Source organism: Moschus berezovskii, chromosome 2 (assembly GCF_049115385.1).
Source record: "Moschus berezovskii isolate FMDL1 chromosome 2, NW_MosBer_1.0, whole genome shotgun sequence".
NCBI lineage: Eukaryota > Metazoa > Chordata > Mammalia > Artiodactyla > Moschidae > Moschus > Moschus berezovskii.
In genome coordinates, this window is record NC_142461.1 from 99737870 (window position 1) to 99757164 (window position 19295).

Sequence of the window (19295 nt, forward strand, 5' to 3'; positions counted from 1 at the left end):
CTTCAAGCCAACTTTTTCACTCTCCTCTTTCACTTTCATCAAGAGGCTTCTGAGTTCCTCTTCACTTTCTGCCATAAGGGTGGTGTCATCTGCATATCTGAGGTTATTGAGATTTCTCCCAGCAATCCTGATTCCAGCTTGTGCTTCTTCCAGCCCAGCGTTCCTCATGATGTACTCTGCATAGAAGTTAAATAAGCAGGGTGACAATATACAACCTTGACGTACTCCTTTTCCTATTTGGAACCAGTCCGTTGTTTCATGTACAGTTCTGACTGTTGCTTTCTGACCTGCATACAGGTCTCTCAAGAGGCAGGTTAGGTGGTCTGTTATTCCCATCTCTTTCAGAATGTTCCACAGTTTATTGTGATCCACACAGTCAAAGGCTTTGGCACAGTCAATGAAGCAGAAATAGATGTTTTTCTGAAACTCTCCTGCTTTCTCCATGATCCAGCGGATGTTGGCAATTTGATCTCTGGTGCCTCTGCCTTTTCTAAAACCTGCTTGAACAACTGGGAGTTCACGGCTCAGATATTGCTGAAGCCTGGCTTGGAGAATTTTGAGCATGACTTTACTAGTGTGTATCAGATATAAGGCCAATATATAAAATTAATTTTATTTTCATATACTGGCAGTTAACATATAGAAATTGAGATGTCAAAAATACCATTTATGATAGCACCTAAAAACATGCAATACTTAGAGAAAAATCCAAGTAAAATATGTATAAGACGTGTTTTCTGAAACTCTAAGACACTAAGAGTAACTGAAGTAAAATTAAATAAATGGAAAAACATATTATGTTCATGGACCAAAAAATTTAACATTGTTACATGACTATTTTCTCCAACTAATCCATACTCAATCTAATAAAAATTTCAGCATTGTATTTTTAGGAAAGTTGTCAAAATGATTCTAAAATTCATTTTTCCACTTTTTCTTTTTTTGGCTGTGCAGCGGTATGCCAGAGTTCCCTGACCAGGGATCCAACCTGTGCACTCTGCAGTGGGACTGTAGTCTTGACCACTGGACTTCCAGGGAAGTACCAATTCTAAAATGGAAACGCAAATAGGATAGCAAATCAACTTGAAAATGAACAAAGTTGGAAGGGTCATATTATCGGATTTTAATACTTACTATAAAGCTATAATAATCAAGAGTGTTTCATAGTGGCATAAGTATAGACATCTGGAGGCCAGAAATATACCCATATACATATGGTCACTTTATTTTAAATCAAAAGGTCAAAGAAATCGAAAGGATGGATTTTGCAATAAATGATGCTGGGAACAACTTCAAATACACATGGAAAAAATAAACATTCCACCTAACCTCACAAAATAACAAAAATTAAATTTAAACTAAACATAGACTTAAATGTAAAAGCTGAAATGTTAAAATTCCTAGAAGAAGACATAAAAGAAAATATTTATGACCTTTGGATAGATGAAGATTTCTTACGACATGAAATATATGAACCATTAATAATTTTTTAAAAAATAAAATGCACTTCATCAAATTTTGATCTTCTACTCTCCAAAAGACACCTTCAAGGAAACAAAATGTCAAAATCCATAGAATGTGAGAAAATCCTCATAATACCCCTATCAGATAAAGGACTTGTATTCAGAATATATAAAGAATCTTAAAGTCATCCATAAGAAGGTAAATGAATTTAATATGCAAAAGATTTGACACTTTATAAACAAAGAAATGTAAATGTCTAATATGCACAAGAAAAAAAAATAATTTAAAATTATTAACCATTAAGGCAATACAAATGAAAACTACAATGAAATACCACTACACAATCACTTGAATGTCCACAATTAAAAAGACTGATTATACTAAGTGCTGGAAAAATAGGGACCAACCGGAATTATCAGACATTTCTACTGGGGATACAAAATGGTACAAGAAATTTGAAAACTATTTGGGAGATTAGATTTTAAAATTAAATATATAGTTATCATATAACCCTTCAATTCTACTCTTAGATATTTTCTCAAGAGAAGATGACATATATCCAAAGACTTGTACTCAATTGTTCACAGCATCTTTGTTAACAACAGCCCCAAAATGGAAACAACCTGAATATCCATTGTGGATGGGTGTGTAAAAAGAACAAAGCAAAACATAAAAAGAGATATTACCCAGCAGTTAAAAGGTAACAAGCTGCATGAATAAATCTCAAAAACAGGATGAATGAAAGAAGCCAAGTGCAAAATAATCTCCTCCATAGGACTCCTCTGATGTGAAACTCCAGGAAAAATAAATCTAATCTACAGGAATTAGAAAATCAGTTTCCTGGCTTTGGTGAAAGTGGAGACTGACTGAGAACATTTTGAGGTAATAGAAATGTGGCAGTTACATAAATGTATGTGTCAAAACACATCGAACTATACACTTAAGATGTGTGCATTTCATTATATCTAAATTATACCTCAATAAAATTGTTTGTTTTTTTAAGAAAGGCTGGTTCCCAACTGGACTTGAAGGTAGAATACAGCCATCTCAGTAGTTATGCAGAATTTAGAGCTGAACTGGGAAGGATTCACATTCTGACTGCACTCAGTACCTTTAATTTGCCCTACTGTATGTGAAACATTTTGTCCTCCTAGACATTTTGTTGCACAGTATTATCTTGTACCCCTACTGACTGGCAGAACATGTTCTTATGGATAATTCTTTATGGAGAAGACACATTAAAGAGGTCATTGCCACAGACTAATATGGAGACTTTCCTTCCCCTCAGTCTTTTTGATCTTGGTCATGGGAAGAACAGCATCAAATATAGGGGATCTTCATGTCTCTGGTCTACCAAAACCAGGGAAGAAAGTATATGGAAAATAAATTCTTGTATCACAATAGGTATCAAATGACTACCAAACCAAGGAAGTCTATGGAATCTGAGACAGAATAATTGTGGTGTAAATCTAAGACTCCTAGTAGCGTTCAGGGATGAAACATTGACTTCTGAGGTTGTAACACATAGGATAATGCTTTAGAATAATGTTTCCCAAAGAATGAGACAAGTATCAAAGGTGGTATATGAACTGATTTTATTGAAGTGGTAAACCAATATGATACTAAATAACATTAAATCACACAAGATTTTCTTCTCTGGTTCTCTTAGTTTTTCTGATTATGTATCAAAATGTCTCATTTCATGTCAGTATGTTTTTGCCATGACTATCTTCTCTTAAAAAGAAAATGTAAAATAGCTACCAGAAATACAGTCAGTACATTTGTTTGTTTATTTACTTAGTTATCTTCTATTTATGCCAAGTAAACTTGTTTTTGCATAAAGTAAATGTTCTCCAGTTTAAAAAAAAGCAGTAAATTTATTAATAATAATAATATGTTAAAAATACTATAGTAGAATATGGTGATATATGAATATCTGAGACTGGATAACAGCACTTTCAAATATTCATTTGTGAAGAAGAATATCTATCTCTGTATAGATACTAACATATTAAAGAAAATTTACTAACAGGACATTTTCATGTAATAAATTAGTTTTTAATTTGAATTGCTTACTTCTTTAATAGTCCTTCAAATTTCAGATAAAAGGCCAGATAAGATTTTTGCATCTTATAAATTAGGATGAAACTCCATGAAATTGTGGGAAAGGCAGCAATATATTCACACAATAATAGAGGGTCAGATTCTACTCTGTCTCTCTGCTAAAAAGTGCTCTCATTTGAGTGTGGGCAGACAAAGAAGATATGCAGAAGGCACCCATGAAAAAAAGATCCTGTTTCCATAAAAGTTGGCAATCTACTATTTTTAGTTTTGCTCTTTTTTCTCTTCTTTTTTCTTGGTATACATTTTAATTTCTTTCCTTCAAAAGGGTACATAAAAGTTTATATTTTATTCTAGGTTCATTAATCACTTCAACAAATACAATTCATGTGGACAGATTTCTTCAAAATTGTTATGCTGTTGTCAGTGTTTCGACAGTCTTGTACAATTTTTAAAAAATCAACCTCAGCCAGGCTCTAGAGAATTTTAGCAAAAAAAATAGAACTGTAAAACAGATTTTCTTATTTAAAGAAACACAAGACAGTTTGATTTATATCATGCTATAATTTCCCAAGAGTAAAATGAAATTTGGAATGAACAAAGATAAACCCTTTACCTGTTGGAAGGTGCAGTGTTATGTTGTTGCAAAAATCTGTGAAGCAGCATTCCGTTTTGGTAACATTGTTGGAACTATGACAGAAGACTTGTGCATTTAATTCTGGGAGAGAGACACAGGACTTGATCACCTGTTCCTTTCCGTTGGTTAACATAACAGAAGCCCAACATGCTCCTTCTGTTTGGCAGGTAAAGTTTGAAGAGTCACACAAAAGACAAACACACTTCAAACCTGGAAAAGATAAGGCAAAACACTTTAAGATGCGGAAGTTATCATGCAAAGAAAGTCAATCTTAATGAAAACTGAGAGACAGTTTAATAGCACTGGATAAAACATACATGCTAAAGCTGTTACTATCTCTCAGTCATGTGTTTTATCAAAAGCGTTGCCCAGTCTGGATGGCATCACTGACTCGATGGACATGAGTCTGAGTGAACTCCAGGAGCTGATGATAGACAGGGAGACCTATGTGCTGTGATTCATGGGGTCGCAAAGAGTTGGACACGACTGAGCAATTGAACTGAACTGAACTGAACTGAATCATCACTTACTATTGCTTATATTTTTACAAGCAATCTCTTCAGTTGATACTATATTTTTAAACAATTTTCTTATCCTTGGTGTAAATCCCTCCTTTTTAAACTCAACCAGCTCATTCCTAAATCAATAGTTCCTATGAAACGCTTGGATACAGTAACACAGCAACCTAGAAGTTCAGTCCAGCATCATTTGTAGAGCATTTAAGCATTGTTTAAGGAGATCACTATCCAAACAATCCAGTGTATTCTGTTCATTTACAATTTCTCTTTTAAACTTTAAAGTCAATGTGCTAAAAACACAAATCTAACTGCAGATAGTCACAGCTTTAAAGAAAATTGTGTGACTCTTTACATTTATATTCTATGATATTTTGGCAGTATTGTATTGTCACAGTACCTTTAAGGCATTGATGAGCCATTATACAGCCCCCTTTTCACTAAAGAATACATCTTAGAATGAGAGTTATTTGAATATAGACCATGACCTTCAGGCAAGTTTCTTTAATGAACACATCTATTCAATAGAGCAAAACACATCAATTGTAGAATGCAATAAATCCACATCAATAAAAATTAGACTTTGTTAAACTGTTCCCTTCACAAGTTGCCACAACATTCCCCACTTAATAAACACACACACACACACATACCCCACATTAACTCACATGATCAAAGTGGTAGAGTACTTCTGTTCTGATGTAAAATATCTATCATGAACAATCCAGTGGTTGTGAGTAACTTATTCAAATTTCATTTGAATTACTTTTAAATAGAACAGTGCTGAATAAGCCTTTTGTATCATCACTTAATGAAGGTTTTGTTAAATCACAATACCCCCCTGCAATATCTGAATGTCCAAAGTTTTTCCATCCAACTGTTTTTACTCAAATTAGTCTTGAAATTGCTAATTACTCAAATTGGAGCTGATTTTATATCTGTAAAATATTTGATACATTAATGGCTATTTTTATACTCAATTTCAAATATCAATGTAAGCAATACAGATAATATTTCTATATAATTGCATGTGTAAGAAAGAAAAACCACATATTGATCAATAGAAATTCTCTCTTCTTTTGATAATTTTTCTTGACCAGTAAAATACTATCTCTATAACCATTTTTATTATTACATACTAAGGGACTTACAATCATGAAATAAAATACCATTTTGTTATCAACACTGGACCAAGCATAACAGGTTACTCTTCTGTTTATACCACTGGTTATCAATATAAATAAATATAATATTTTGTTGATATTTATGTGTTGTGGTAGAACCTTATAATGTAGACTGATTGGGATTCAATAGAATTAGACATATAAAATGTAGATGATTTGAAAATGTTTTAAGTCACTCTTCCTGCATAAAACAGAGCTCATGTAATAAAGATCCATTCAGATATCTTCTGACAGAAGAATCTCTCTCTCTAGCATCTTCTGATTCAAATTTGACAGATGACTTCATATCTGGCTATTGCTTGCCTCCTCTGTGCCTCCATTTTCTTATATGAAAGATAAGGGATTCCTCCTCATAGTGCTGTTATGGAAAATAAAATAATTAATCTATGTGAACCCCTTAGAATAATGCCTGATACCTAGAAAGCACTATGTCAATTAGTGACTACTAATTACTATGTAATTAGTGACTATGTCTCCTTTTACTGGAGGAGTTAGAGCTAGTTGTTCTATGAAACAATCAAATACATTTGTAATTCATATTGGAATGACTGAAAGAACTAGGTACACAGACCATTGGAAAAACGTTACAAAGAAATGCATCTCCTTTCCTACTGCCGAGTGAGTTGAATGTTCTCATTCTTTTAATGGCCCAGGCTAGATCCCAGATGATGATACAACAGGATGATCTGGTGATGGTACAGGTAAAGAATTCAGGAAAAGATGAAGGTTCCAGTCCTAGCTCTATCACTCCCTTGCTGATTGACTTTGAAGAAGGTCTTTAACATTACAGGGTTTCAGTGCCTTCCTCTGAAAATGGGAAATGAACCAGGGGAGGGGCAGTAGGTCCAGAAATCCTGAAGTTTCACAGAGTATTATTTATTTCATGATTCTATTAAATTACAACTTATGGAAATTTACAATCACAAAGTATGGAAAGCTCTTTTAAAGTTAAAAAACCTACCCTACTATGGTTATTCTTCAGTCTGATACTTCAAGCATTTGAAGTTGGGAAGAATAAACCTCCCAACACATAGTCTCAAACCATTTGTTACTACACTCCTCATCAGAGTCTCCTTGAATTTTTTATTTCCAAGAGAAGCATAACCTGGAAATCAAGGCACATAACTGAGGGATATGGGTCCACTGAGTGAAGACAACCATTAGGTACTCAGCAGCTAGGCATATGCTAGTCTCATGTGTGCTCATCATTGCGTACAATTCCCAGTGCAACCATAGGAGTTAGTTGTCACTCTCTCCATTTTACAGATAATGAAATGAGGCTCAAAAAGATCAAGTGACTGAATTTATGTGTCAGTCATTAGGCTACTTAAACGATGTTGTTTCTATCCTACCAAAGCTGATATTATTTTAAAAACAAGATGAGTACAAAAACCATCTTCCCACCTCACCAGTTTCTAGCGATGGTAAATAAAATATAACTTATTATAACATTTATATTTTACATATAAGAAAATAATATTTTACTTTTAGAATAAAATATAATTCTAATACAGCAAAAACAAATTAACATTACTTAACAATGGACAATTGAGATGTTTATCTTTATTGTTCAAATAATCTTTTTAAACAAATTCTACCTGTTTTTTGAGAGACAGATGGTCAAATATCCTGTGCCTTACATCCAGTATATATAACCTTACCTTTCAGTTGATTTAAGTGTTTTTTAAGTGTAAGTTTCTAAGTATACCTAATCTAATACTTTCTCTTGGAAGCATTACTAGCTCCTTATAGAACTGATTACAGAATAGTTCTTTTCAAGGAATAATGTAGAATTATTACATTCTACACTGAATGTTTAACAGGCTATAAAAATATCCCTCAGTTTAAAGTAAAAGGTACCAATCAGAAGAATAATACAGACCAAAGTGATAAAGTTAAGTCATAGTAAGTGACAGGTTTACTTTAAATCCTGCACAATGGAAAACACTGACAAAATTGAGAATTTATTGATAATAATGGCTTCAAACAATTGCTAAATGTCCTCATTTACTCCAAGTCAATTAGCTCTACTGTATATCTCTGACAGAGAACAAACAGCAAACTAAAAAGAACCTAAGATGTGTATCTAAAACACGATCGACAACATAGTTAATCTTGCGCATAGTGAACTGGTGGGAAATAAAAATGCAAGACTCAACTCAGAATTCTAGTGTCACCAGTTAAAACATAGGTTGCTATTAGAGACAAGACATGTTCATATTTTGTTTTTTAAAAAACTGATGCTAATTGAGTCAATTGCACTAGAATATTCTACTATAGGATAATCTGTTAGCAGACAACAGGTCAGACTTAACATTTCTTTATTTTATACTTTTTCATTATACAGTACTTAAGTCATACAGAAAGGGATAGCAAATGAAGTTGAAGAAGAAGGTAATTACCCGTAATAAGGAGGCCTATTAGACTTTTCCCCACAAGGAAGATTGCACTTTTCTTGTGTCTCCTCCCACCCTTTTAATTATCCTCTTCTTCCCCCTTTTTGCCAATTAGTCTATAAAAGCCAAGACATCTGTTACCCACAAGACATCTGTTACCCACATGAAACCAAAGGATGTGAACATTCCTAATCAACCAGAAAATAAATGTTCATCCATATTTACACGTGAGGGCAAGCATACCCTGGCGTCTGGAAATACAAAAACCATCAGATTACATAAAAGAACCAAATGTATCACTTGTGTTTGTGTGCTATTCTTACTAATAATATTAAGTGGGGAAATATTAGTTATTTTGAATTAGATACTATTTCAATAAATTGATTTCCTACATTTGGGGGCTATATGCTAACACATCTATTGGCCAGTCCCTTACCTAAATTTCTGATACATGCCCTTTCTTCTTTTCCAGAAATTAGTTGATTCAGTGTCCCTAATTTGGGAGTTGGATATTAAACAAAATATTTTTTAATTTAGAAAACTGTCTCAAGTTTGACCTGCTGCCTTTCATCAATGCAGGCTTCTGAGTTAACAAAAGAATAATTCAAGCTCATCAGTGTGCTGAATATGAAAAGTATAGCAACAAGAAAGAAGCCAGGACAACCAGAACTACTGTCTGCGAAATAAGCTAGACAGGGTCAGAGGAAACCAGGCAGAGATCTGTCTTCCCTGTTTATTTCTTTTCAAATTTTTATTTTCTTGTCATGTGGTCATTTCAAAGTATTTGCCTTTCTTAATGGCAAGAAAGAATAGAGGGAAAAAGTAGCTTTAATAAAATATTAGTTTAGTTTAGTGCTAAGTCACTTCAGTCATGTCCAGTTATGTGCAACCCCATGGACTATAGCCCTCCAGGCTCCTCTGTCCATGAAATTCTCCAGGCAAGAATACTGGAGTGGGTTGCCATGTCCTTCTCCAGGGGATCTTCCCAACCCAGGGATCAAACCCATGTCTCTTACATCTACTGCTTTGGCAGGTGGGTTCTTTACCACTAGTGCCACATGAGAAGTCCCAAATGCAAACTTTTTGGCCAAATGACCCTTCAGCTGAAATTCAACTTCTAGAATTCTATTTGCCCAGATATATCCAAAGAAATTCAGAACTCCTAAAATATTATATACCAAACACAAAGGAAAATTATTCCTTTATGCAAGGGGCTATTATGTTCCCTTTTTAAGAAGGTCTCACTCCCCTAACTGAGAAGGAATGGAACTACCCTAACAGGAGAGATTCTACCCAGGACAACTGCTTTCACCTCCAGTTGCAGGGTTCAGTTTAGGAAGAGTCCAGCACATCTTGAATTCTAGTACTTGTCACTCAGAATATCCTCAACCCAAAATCAGCACTAAATGAAACCTGAGGTTTCAGCCCACCTCTACCATAAACCACCTAACTCTTCAGACAAATTTTTCAACCTCTCCACATCTTAGACTTCTCATCTGAAATATCATAAGGTCAGGAAGTAGATTAGAAGATTTTTAGGTGGCTCAGACTAAAGAATCCATCTGCAATGCAAGAATCCTGGGTTCAATGCCTGGATCAGGAAGATCCTGTGGAGGAACATGATGGCAACCCACTCCAGTATTCTTGCCTGGAGCATTCCATAGATAGAGGAGCCTGGATGGCTACAGTCCATGGGGTCACAAAGTCAGTCACCACTGAGCAACTAACACACACAAAGACCCCTCCAGTTTTACAGCCCTCTGTTACTCTGAGCTCATTCTCAACTCAAGTAACTTTAGGGTTACCATATCTATGACAGACAGAGAGCTGGGGTTAGAAACATGAGCACCCAGTGAAGGACAGGTTTGCATTCCCCCATTTCACACACTGATATTTCAGTGGATGAGCTGATCCTACCAGTTTATAATCCAACAAAACTTCTCTAGTCAATATAAAAGGTTATCTTGCCCTATATTTATCATATGAGAATCCATTGTTCTTTCCAATGTCAACATGATATTTGGGAGAAGTAGAGGAAAGTTCAAACCCTCTCTGAATTGGTGTAGACATCAAGACTCGGTTAATCCCTAAAATCATAATACATACACAATTACAACTTTAGACTTTGACTATAATCATGTAGTGAAGAAAAGGACTGACTCTGTTTGGGGTCTCCCATAGCAAAGCATGTCAAAGAAAAAGGTTGTTCCTACTCACAGGATACATTTCTTCTGCTAACGTCCCTTATAATTCTGATTCAAGTCGAGAAGTATTTTTTTTACTTTGGCAGCCTAAATGGCTCTTTATCAAACTTTTATTTCAAGTCCTGAGATCTGTACTGTCTTCTTAGGAGAAGAGTAATTCTCAATGGATTCCAATTACAATTCAATTACATTGAATAAAACAAAATCTACAATTGTTACTATAACCTAATAGGCTAGAAAGTCTGGATTCTTCCAAGTCCTTGAACATCATTTCTAATAACTAAGCCTCCTAGACCCACTTGTCTCCATTTTATAGCTCTAAATACCAAGTTTCTTTCCCACATCATGACCTTGCCACTATGGATTCAAAGTTCCTCCAAAAAATTTAAAATAGAACTATCATGGGTGCGTGGTCAGTGCTAAGTCACTTCAGTTGTGTCTGACTCTTTGCAACCCTATGGACTATATCCCACCAGGCTCCTCTATCCATGGGATTCTCCAGGCAAGAATACTGGAGAGGATTGCCATGCCCTCCCCCAGGGTGTATTCCTGATCTAGGGATGGAACCTGTGGTTCATTATGTCTCCTGCATTGGTAGGCAGGTTCTTTACCCCTAGAGCCACCTGGGAAGCCCAGAACTATCATATGATTAAGCAATTGCATATTTATCCAAAGAAAACAAAAATACAAACATGAAAATATACGTGTACCACATGTTCACTGCAATATTATTTACAATTGCCAAGACAGGGAAAGCACCTAAGTGTCCATCAACAGATGAATGGATTTAAAAAATATGGTATACACACACAAACATACATTCTCACACACCCTGGAATATTATTCAGCCAAATTAAGAAATGAAGTCTTGCCATTTGTGACAAGGATGGACCCTGAACATTATGCTAAGTGAAAAAAGACAGACAGAGAAAGACAAATATATGATTTCCTCTATATGTGCAATCTGAAAATAAAGTTTTATTATACTATATGGTGATAAATGTAAACTAGATTTTTTAAAAAGGATATTGTATTAGTTAGGGTTTTCCAGAGATACAGAACCAGTAGAACATACACACACACATGTGTACTTGTATCTATAGATATAAACATCTATATCTACAAACAGAAAGAGAGATTCAGTTTGAGAAACTGGCTCACTAGATTGTGGAGGCTGACAATTCCAAATCTGCAGGTTAGGGCAGCAGGAAGGAGACCTAGGGAAGAGTAGATGTTGCACCTCAAATCTGAAGATGATGTGAAGGCATAATTCTTTCTTCTGGAGACCTCAGTTTGTTTTCCTCATAAGGTCTTTAACTGATTTGATGAGGCCCACCCAGTAAAGGAGAGTAATCTGCTTTACTCAGAGACTATTGATTTAAATGTTAATCTCATTTTAAAAATAACTCCACAGCAATATCCAGACTGGTGGTTGACCAAAAATCTGGGTACCATGTTCTAGTCTAGTTGACTTGTAAAATTAACCATCACAAATATTTACTATGTATCAAACACCAGGGTAAGAAAGGAGGTAGGGAGAAGAGCAAAAAGGCCATTCTCTAAATGAATGGCAGTGTGCTAAATGGAGCCAGAGGTGGTATACAGTGTATTAGGACACAGCGGCTGAATGTAACTTAATTCAGTAGGGGAGGGGACAGGATAGATAGGGGAGGCTTCTTTGAGGTGAGTCTTGAGGAACACAATTATTCTTCACCATCTCCAGTCTCCCCACAACCCCCACCGCCATCACCCCGCCTCCGTTCCCCCCACACACACACACCCCGCGCCATTCAGAATACCAGTCCCACCCCACCCTCTCAGCAGTCCTCAAATCAGCTTCCAGTCAGTCCCACCAGCCTGGGGAAACCACGGGCAGTCCTCACCTACTGGACAGTGGGGAAATAGCTCCTCTTGTGGGGTGAAATACATGGGCACTAACTTGTCTCCACTTTATCACTATGTTCCTGTAACACCCACTCCGCAGATGGAACTCCATTCCCAGCCCAAGCATCTTGGTGTCCGGAGTACCACCCTCCCAAGGCCCCTCTGGTCTCTGCTACTATCTGGGAGGGTTCGGTCACCTTCCCCAGAGTTGCAGTTTGGGGGTCGGAGCCCTCCCCCAGCGCAGAGCTCGGGAACTTCCACCTCCTGTTCGCCTGATGGGTTTGCAGGTCCTGCCCAGGGTCGCCGGGACCCGAAGGACGGTCAGCCGGGGCTTGGCGTGAGTGAATTCCGGGCAGTCAACCCAGCCTGGCTTCTCCCCATGCCCGCCCAGTCTCAGTCCAGAGATGCCTTCCCGGGGATCCCGGGTGCCACCTAGCGGCAGCAGAGAGAAGCCGCCGGCTACTGTTTACAGGAACCATTCCCGAAGAGCGTTTCTCAAGCCTCTCTAATCTGCCACCCTTGGTTTTCTGTTATTTGACATTTGAAATAGGAAAGTACGGGCTTCTCAAGTGATGCCAGTGGTAAGGAAAGTGAAAGTCGCTCAGTTGTGTCCGACTCTTTGCAACCCCATGGACTAGTCCGTGGAATTCTCCAGGCCAGAATACTGCAGTGGAAAGCCTTTCCCTTCTCCAGGGGATCTTCCCAACCCAGGGATCGAACCCAGGTCTCCTGCATTGCAGGCAGTTTCTTTTACCAGCTGAGCCACAAGTGGTAAGGAAGCCGCTTGCAATGCGGCAGATGCGGGTTCTGAGGAGGAATTGGCAACCCATTCCAGTCTTCTTGCCTGGAGAAGACCATGGACAGAGGAGCCCAGCGGGCCACAGTCCAAGGGGTCTCGGAGTGGAGCACGACTGAGGGACTGAACACACATACACATAGGGAGTACAACTTGTCTAGAAACAAATCAACGCAGTGGTGACTTGAACGTGCTTCTTCATTGGAAAAGTGGGCTTCTGCTCTCCAATTCCCGTGACTGTCACACCCCTAGCCCAGGGGAAGGGCTTTGAAAGCTGCTGCTTGCTAGATCAGAATTTATTAAAAGAAATCTCTCGCTTGCCCCACAAGATCCCAGCTATCCAAATACTGCTAGCAAAGTTTTTCCAAATTGTAAGAAAAATTGATAATTAAGCCTTTCAGTCTTATTGGCATATTGAATAAGATCCCATTGCCCATTGAGCAGTTATGTTGATGTTCATATAAAATCATACTTGACAATACTGATTACTAGATTTGGGGATATTACCCACCTGTAAAAATCTCAAACATAAATCTAGGACTTAATCAAAGATTGAACTAAATTTTTGCTTTCCCAAGGAAGAACATTGAAAAAAAAAAAAAGCAATCTCTATTACCATCATTTTCAAAAAGAAAGGGAATTATAAAACCAACCAAGTAAGTAAGGATAGATAGATCTAAGATAGATCTAAGGATAGATAGATCAAGGATATCTTTTAAATTTTTCAAATGTTGAAAAATAATTGCTATTATCATGCTACATTTCTTTGTCTTTTTCTGATACAAACTGTTAATCTGGGGGTGGACTGTGAATCAAAAAGTAGAACTCAGAGTGTTCAACCTGTTCCTAAACTGTTTTGTTGATGATTAATGGCCACAATCCACATAGGAATTTTCTCTTAAATGGAAGCGGCAACCATCCATAGTGTTGTTTTTATTCAAAATGAAATGTTCAAAAAAAAACTGAATAAAGCTGAATAATAAAAGCCATGCATCCCAAGCTACAAAGAAAGCTAATAGTAGGAGACCAGCGTTTGACTGTTTTCTTTGCTCAGAAAACAGATTGCTGGGCCTTCTGGGCTCAACTCAATGAGCTCACCCGAGGCAAATGCTCACCTGCCAGTGATTCACTGTGTAAATGCTTCCACAATTATAGGGGCACAGATATTAATACTGTATTTGATGACTCTGCACTTTTAAGTCTATTTTATTGGACGATGGTATATTTTGAATTATTATAGACCTGTGTTCAATTTACTGCTTCTCAAATCTATGATGAAGTCTTGATCATAACACATCACATAATTTTAATATTGTTTCCATGAGATTATTACCAATTATAACCAACTCCTGAAGGATATGATTTCCAGCAACATCTTGTAGTGATAAGCACAGATTGCTATTCTGTTACATGGAGAAATGAACCTACGTAAAGAAAAGAATAGCCCAGGAGTCCTGATTCAGCCCAGTGTATTTAGGAGATGGGGGTGTTAATCCTAGCTCTAGTAATGTGAACTCTTGAGGCTTCTGTGACCTCAACTGATCCACCCAAGGAAGAATGGTGGCTCAGATGGTAAAGAATCTGCCTGCAATGCAGAAGAATCGGGTTCAATCCCTAGGTCAGGAAGATCCCTTGGAGAACAGAATGGCTACCCACTCCAGTGCTCTTGCCTAGAGAATTCCATCGCCAGAGGAGCCTGGTGGGCTCTAGTCCATGAGAGTCACAAAGACTAAGACAAGACTAAACAACTAATACACACACACACACACACACACACACACACACACACACACACTGTCCTTCCCAGTTCTAAAGTTCTATGACTTTATGGTGAACGCATTGATGGCCACCAGGGAGTATGAGACAGAGCAATGTGAATGAATGCATACCCAGAGAACAAAGAAGTTATAGTAGAATCTTAGTTCTCAAAGAAACCTGTTCAGAAGAATATTACATTATTCTGATAAAGAATGAATTGTATAATCAGAGTTTATACTTTGGAATTCCACTGAGTCATAGAAGCCTAGTTTTGTGTTTTCAATCTCACTGAAGTTGAGAAGATAGAAATCATGTACGAGAGGATCACAGAGAATTTGGTGATGAAAGGAAAACAGAAGACATATTTCATCTATTTGTGAAAAATGGAATAAAACACAGAAAATTGACACAAATGTAAAGTTTTAAAAGCTAAAGAAGCTCTGGTTTATTTAAAGGAGGCAATTAAAAGTAATCAATCAAGAAAAGAGTAACTAATAATCACCAGTCAAACTACAGGACTAAAAGAATATACAGATAGAAAAAGAGACAAAACAGCCTCACATTTGGAATGAAAGTAGCAAATAAAGTTGAAAAGTTAGTGTTCAGAGTTCTCAAGGGCTCACTTGTCAGAAATTTTTATCACAATCCACATTTCTTCATTTCTATGATCAGATATGGTAAAGAATAGATAATTCTCAATCTAGAAATAAAAGGAAACTATACAAAGTAAGAAGCTGCTCTAACTAAAAATAGAGTGAGAAGTGAAGAGTTGAAAGGGGAAGAGTAGGGCAAGTGATTTAAAAGGAAGTTTTCTCTAGGGCTGATCCCAACTTTCCCACACTGACCCCAAAACTCAAAAGTTTATTTAGCTTGGATACTATAAAGAAAACTTACACTGTACAAACATAAAAGGGGCAGCATTATCTGCTCCTCTGTTTGAAAAGGTTGAGTAGGAGTTGAAGCTGATGAATGGGAGATGGAATTTTTAAATTCATAATTTTAAAAATATATGTAATTCTCAGACTTTGAGGGATTATCATAGCTGCTATGAAGGGTGGGTTACATGGCTTTCCCTGGAATTATGTTTTCTTTCTGGGCTTTTCTAGTGGCTCAGAGGGTAAAGAATCTGCCTGCAATATAGGAGACCTGGGGCCAATCCCTAGGTCAGGAAGATTCCCTGGAGAAGGGAATGGCAACCCACTCCAGTATTCTTGCCTGGAGAATTCCATGGACAGAGGAGCCTGGCAGGCAACAGTTCATGGGGTCACAAAGAGTCAGACATGACTGAGCGACTAACATTTTTATCAAAGTATTATTCAACAAAATAACTCCTTGCTTTTTTCCAGCTATGCAAATATATTTCAAGACATAAAAATGAAGAAATACAAGAAAGTAGAGGACCCTGGAAGGCTCAACTCACATTAAGCCAAAAAGCAGAGAAAGTCTAAGGCAGGTTGTTCTGAGTTTGCTGCTATTGTCATAAGCCAGTATAAAACAAAATTAAAAACTATAGCAAAATAATAAAAACAATCCTTATCTTTGTAGCTCTCTTCTTTGAATTTAACATTGTAGGAATTCAGCAAGGTGTAGGGAGAGAATCCTCTGCCTCAGAAGACGCCACATCTGTATTTGAAATCCTGAGTCACTTGCCTGACCAGCTGCATAACCTAGGAAGTCTTTCCACCTCTCTAAACATGATTATGCACCGGGGAAGCAGGGACAATAATTCTAATCTCACAAGGTTTGGTGATTAAGAGAGCTATTTTATATAAGACATGTGACACACAGATGTTAAAAACCTAAAAATTAAGTTCCTGCTATTATAAGTTATTGACTATTAGATATTCAGAGCTCATCATTCAAAGCCACACTCCTTGAATATAACTGTGACTATTTAACTCTTTATGGCTTTGATTAACGTTTTCTTTGGTAGTGAAACTGCAGCACTGTGATAATATCAGCAGCTTCAACTCCAAATAGACTTTCTTTGTCTTAAAAACAAAAACAAAAAACTTTGGCATCTGAGCATGATCAAAGAGTAGAAGGATCTAGAATTTTAACTCTCATATTGATTGCTACACTAAAATTTTTCTAAAATTTTATATAAAATTATACTAAACTATAATTATAATACTATAACTCTCATATTGATTGCTGCATTAAAATTTTTCTAAAGTTTTATATAGTTTTTCTAAAATTTTTCTAAACTTATATAAAATTATACTAAACTATAATTATAATGCTATAATACACGACTGAGCGACTTCACTTTTCACTTTCACACATTGGAGAAGGAAATGGCAACCCACTCCAGTGTTCTTGCCTGGAGAATCCCAGGGACGGGGGAGCCTGGTGGGCTTCCGTCTATGGGGTCACGCAGAGTCGGACACGACTGAAGTGACTTAGCAGCAGCAGCAGCAGCAGCAATTAACTATACTAAAATTTTTCACAAAAATGATTCTACTAAAAAGTAGAATCAATGACTTCTTCAGTTTGACAAAATATATTTGAAAAACACAAGTATGTCAGTAGAGAAATGAATGAAGTAGATGAACAGAGAAAGTAAAACTGTCAATAAACAGAAAAGATTTGATCTCCTTAATAATCAAAACAGAAAATTAATACAACAAAGATGTAATTTTTATTTAATACTATTTTGTAAGTTATAACACCCAGAAATGACAAGAGGGGATCAATTAAATTTCATCTTTATACACAGATGGAGTTTCATTTAAAATTTTAGGGAGTACAATTTGACATATTTATCTCAAGAGTCCTAAAAATGTTTGTCATCTTTGCAGTTGTAGTCCCACTTCCTCTATAGGAAATAATCAGAAAAACAAAATTTTATTTAAAATTTCTACTGAAGAATTATTATTCACAAAAGTAAAAAATGGAAATAACCTACATATCTCCAAATCAAAATGTTTAAATAAATTTTGATAATACATATGATGGCATAATATTCTGTATTTAATAATATTTAACTAGAGCACTGTGCTCAGTCACTTCAGTTGTGTCCAACTCTTTGCAGCTGCATAGACTGTATCCCACCAGGTTCCTCTATCTGTGGGATTTTTCAGGCGAGAACACAGGAGTGGGTCGCCATGCCCTCCTGCAGGGGACCTTCCCAACCCAGGGATCAAACCTGCTGCTCCTGCTTTGCAGGCAGATTCTTGACCACTGAGCCGCAGCGGAAGCCCATTTAATTAGAGTAACTCACTACTCTATCAAATGAAAAGTAGAATCATTAAATCAAATGAAAAGTAGAATCATAAAACATATAGGATATGATCTTAATTTACATACATATGCATAGAAATAAGGATTAGGAGGAAATATATCAAAACATTAATAGTGATTATCAAACTAAATGATGATTTTCACATTTTTTCAACACTTTTCCCTAATCTCCTATAATGAACACATTAATGCTGCAGTCAGAAACAAGATTTTAACATCACTTCGCACTCTGTTAGAGTACTTAGTTCATCAATAGTCACTGAGGATATCATAGGGATATCTTCAGCCAACTCTTCTGCATATGCCTTTAAAAAAACACTGACAGTAGAGTCTGGTTTTCACCCACATGTGCACTGCCATGTTACTCCATTGCTTATAGCAACTCTACTTTCAAGTTCAAAAATTTAAATTTGTGCTCTGAAAATAGGCTGGCATATTTGAAAATGAGGCTACCCCTGAAAATTCAGATACATGAATATCACATAATGACCCCTGCTCTACACTGGAAGCTTACCTGATCTCAAGGACGTAAACCAACAAACTAGCCTAGCATGATGATCTTTCTATAACATTTCCTCTCATCTTTTGTCTTAGAAAAGAGTCAAAATCGGCATGGTGACTTTCCCTGAGTGTGTAGAAGACAATCAAGAAAATGCTGACTGCCCACTGGGTGCATGACACTGTATTAAGCAAGGGGTACCTCTAACCTGACTCAGCAAAATAAGGTTTGTTAATGCATTAATGGCTCTTTGTATAGACTGCAGCAGTAAGCAAAATTCTCCATAAGCAAGCTTAATGCTATAGTAAACCAACAAAAAGAGCCGAAGCAGCCCATAATTGCTCTCCGGAAGGTGATAAATGACCTTTCAAGTTGAAAGAAATACTTTAACCTAAAAAAGCAGGTAAGCAATATCACTTTTACAATGGACTTTATCTGTGTATGGATAATGACCCTCAGTTGCAATTTCCTAAGAGAAGAAAAAAATCCCTACTCCATGCTAACGAATGAAACATAGACTTATTTATCCTAATTTCATTTCATTTCTCTCTATGCTGTTTTACAGACTGAAGATGATACACACAAAAACATTTTAATATGTACAGAAACCCCTTTCTTATATAACAGAAGTTAACAAAAGTAAATCAGTTATTT

The 19295-nt window shown here is 36.5% G+C and overlaps 1 protein-coding gene across 1 annotated transcript in view; it reads right to left on the bottom strand.

Moving 5' to 3' along the window:
* The window catches only part of ACVR1C (activin A receptor type 1C), a 97176-nt gene that overhangs the window by 61778 nt on the left and 16103 nt on the right, over positions 1–19295 (bottom strand). Inside the window, exon 2 of the mRNA XM_055398216.2 lies at positions 4142–4372. Within this exon, the coding sequence (XP_055254191.1) occupies positions 4142–4372 (231 nt within the window). The remainder of the gene's footprint in view (positions 1–4141; positions 4373–19295) is intronic.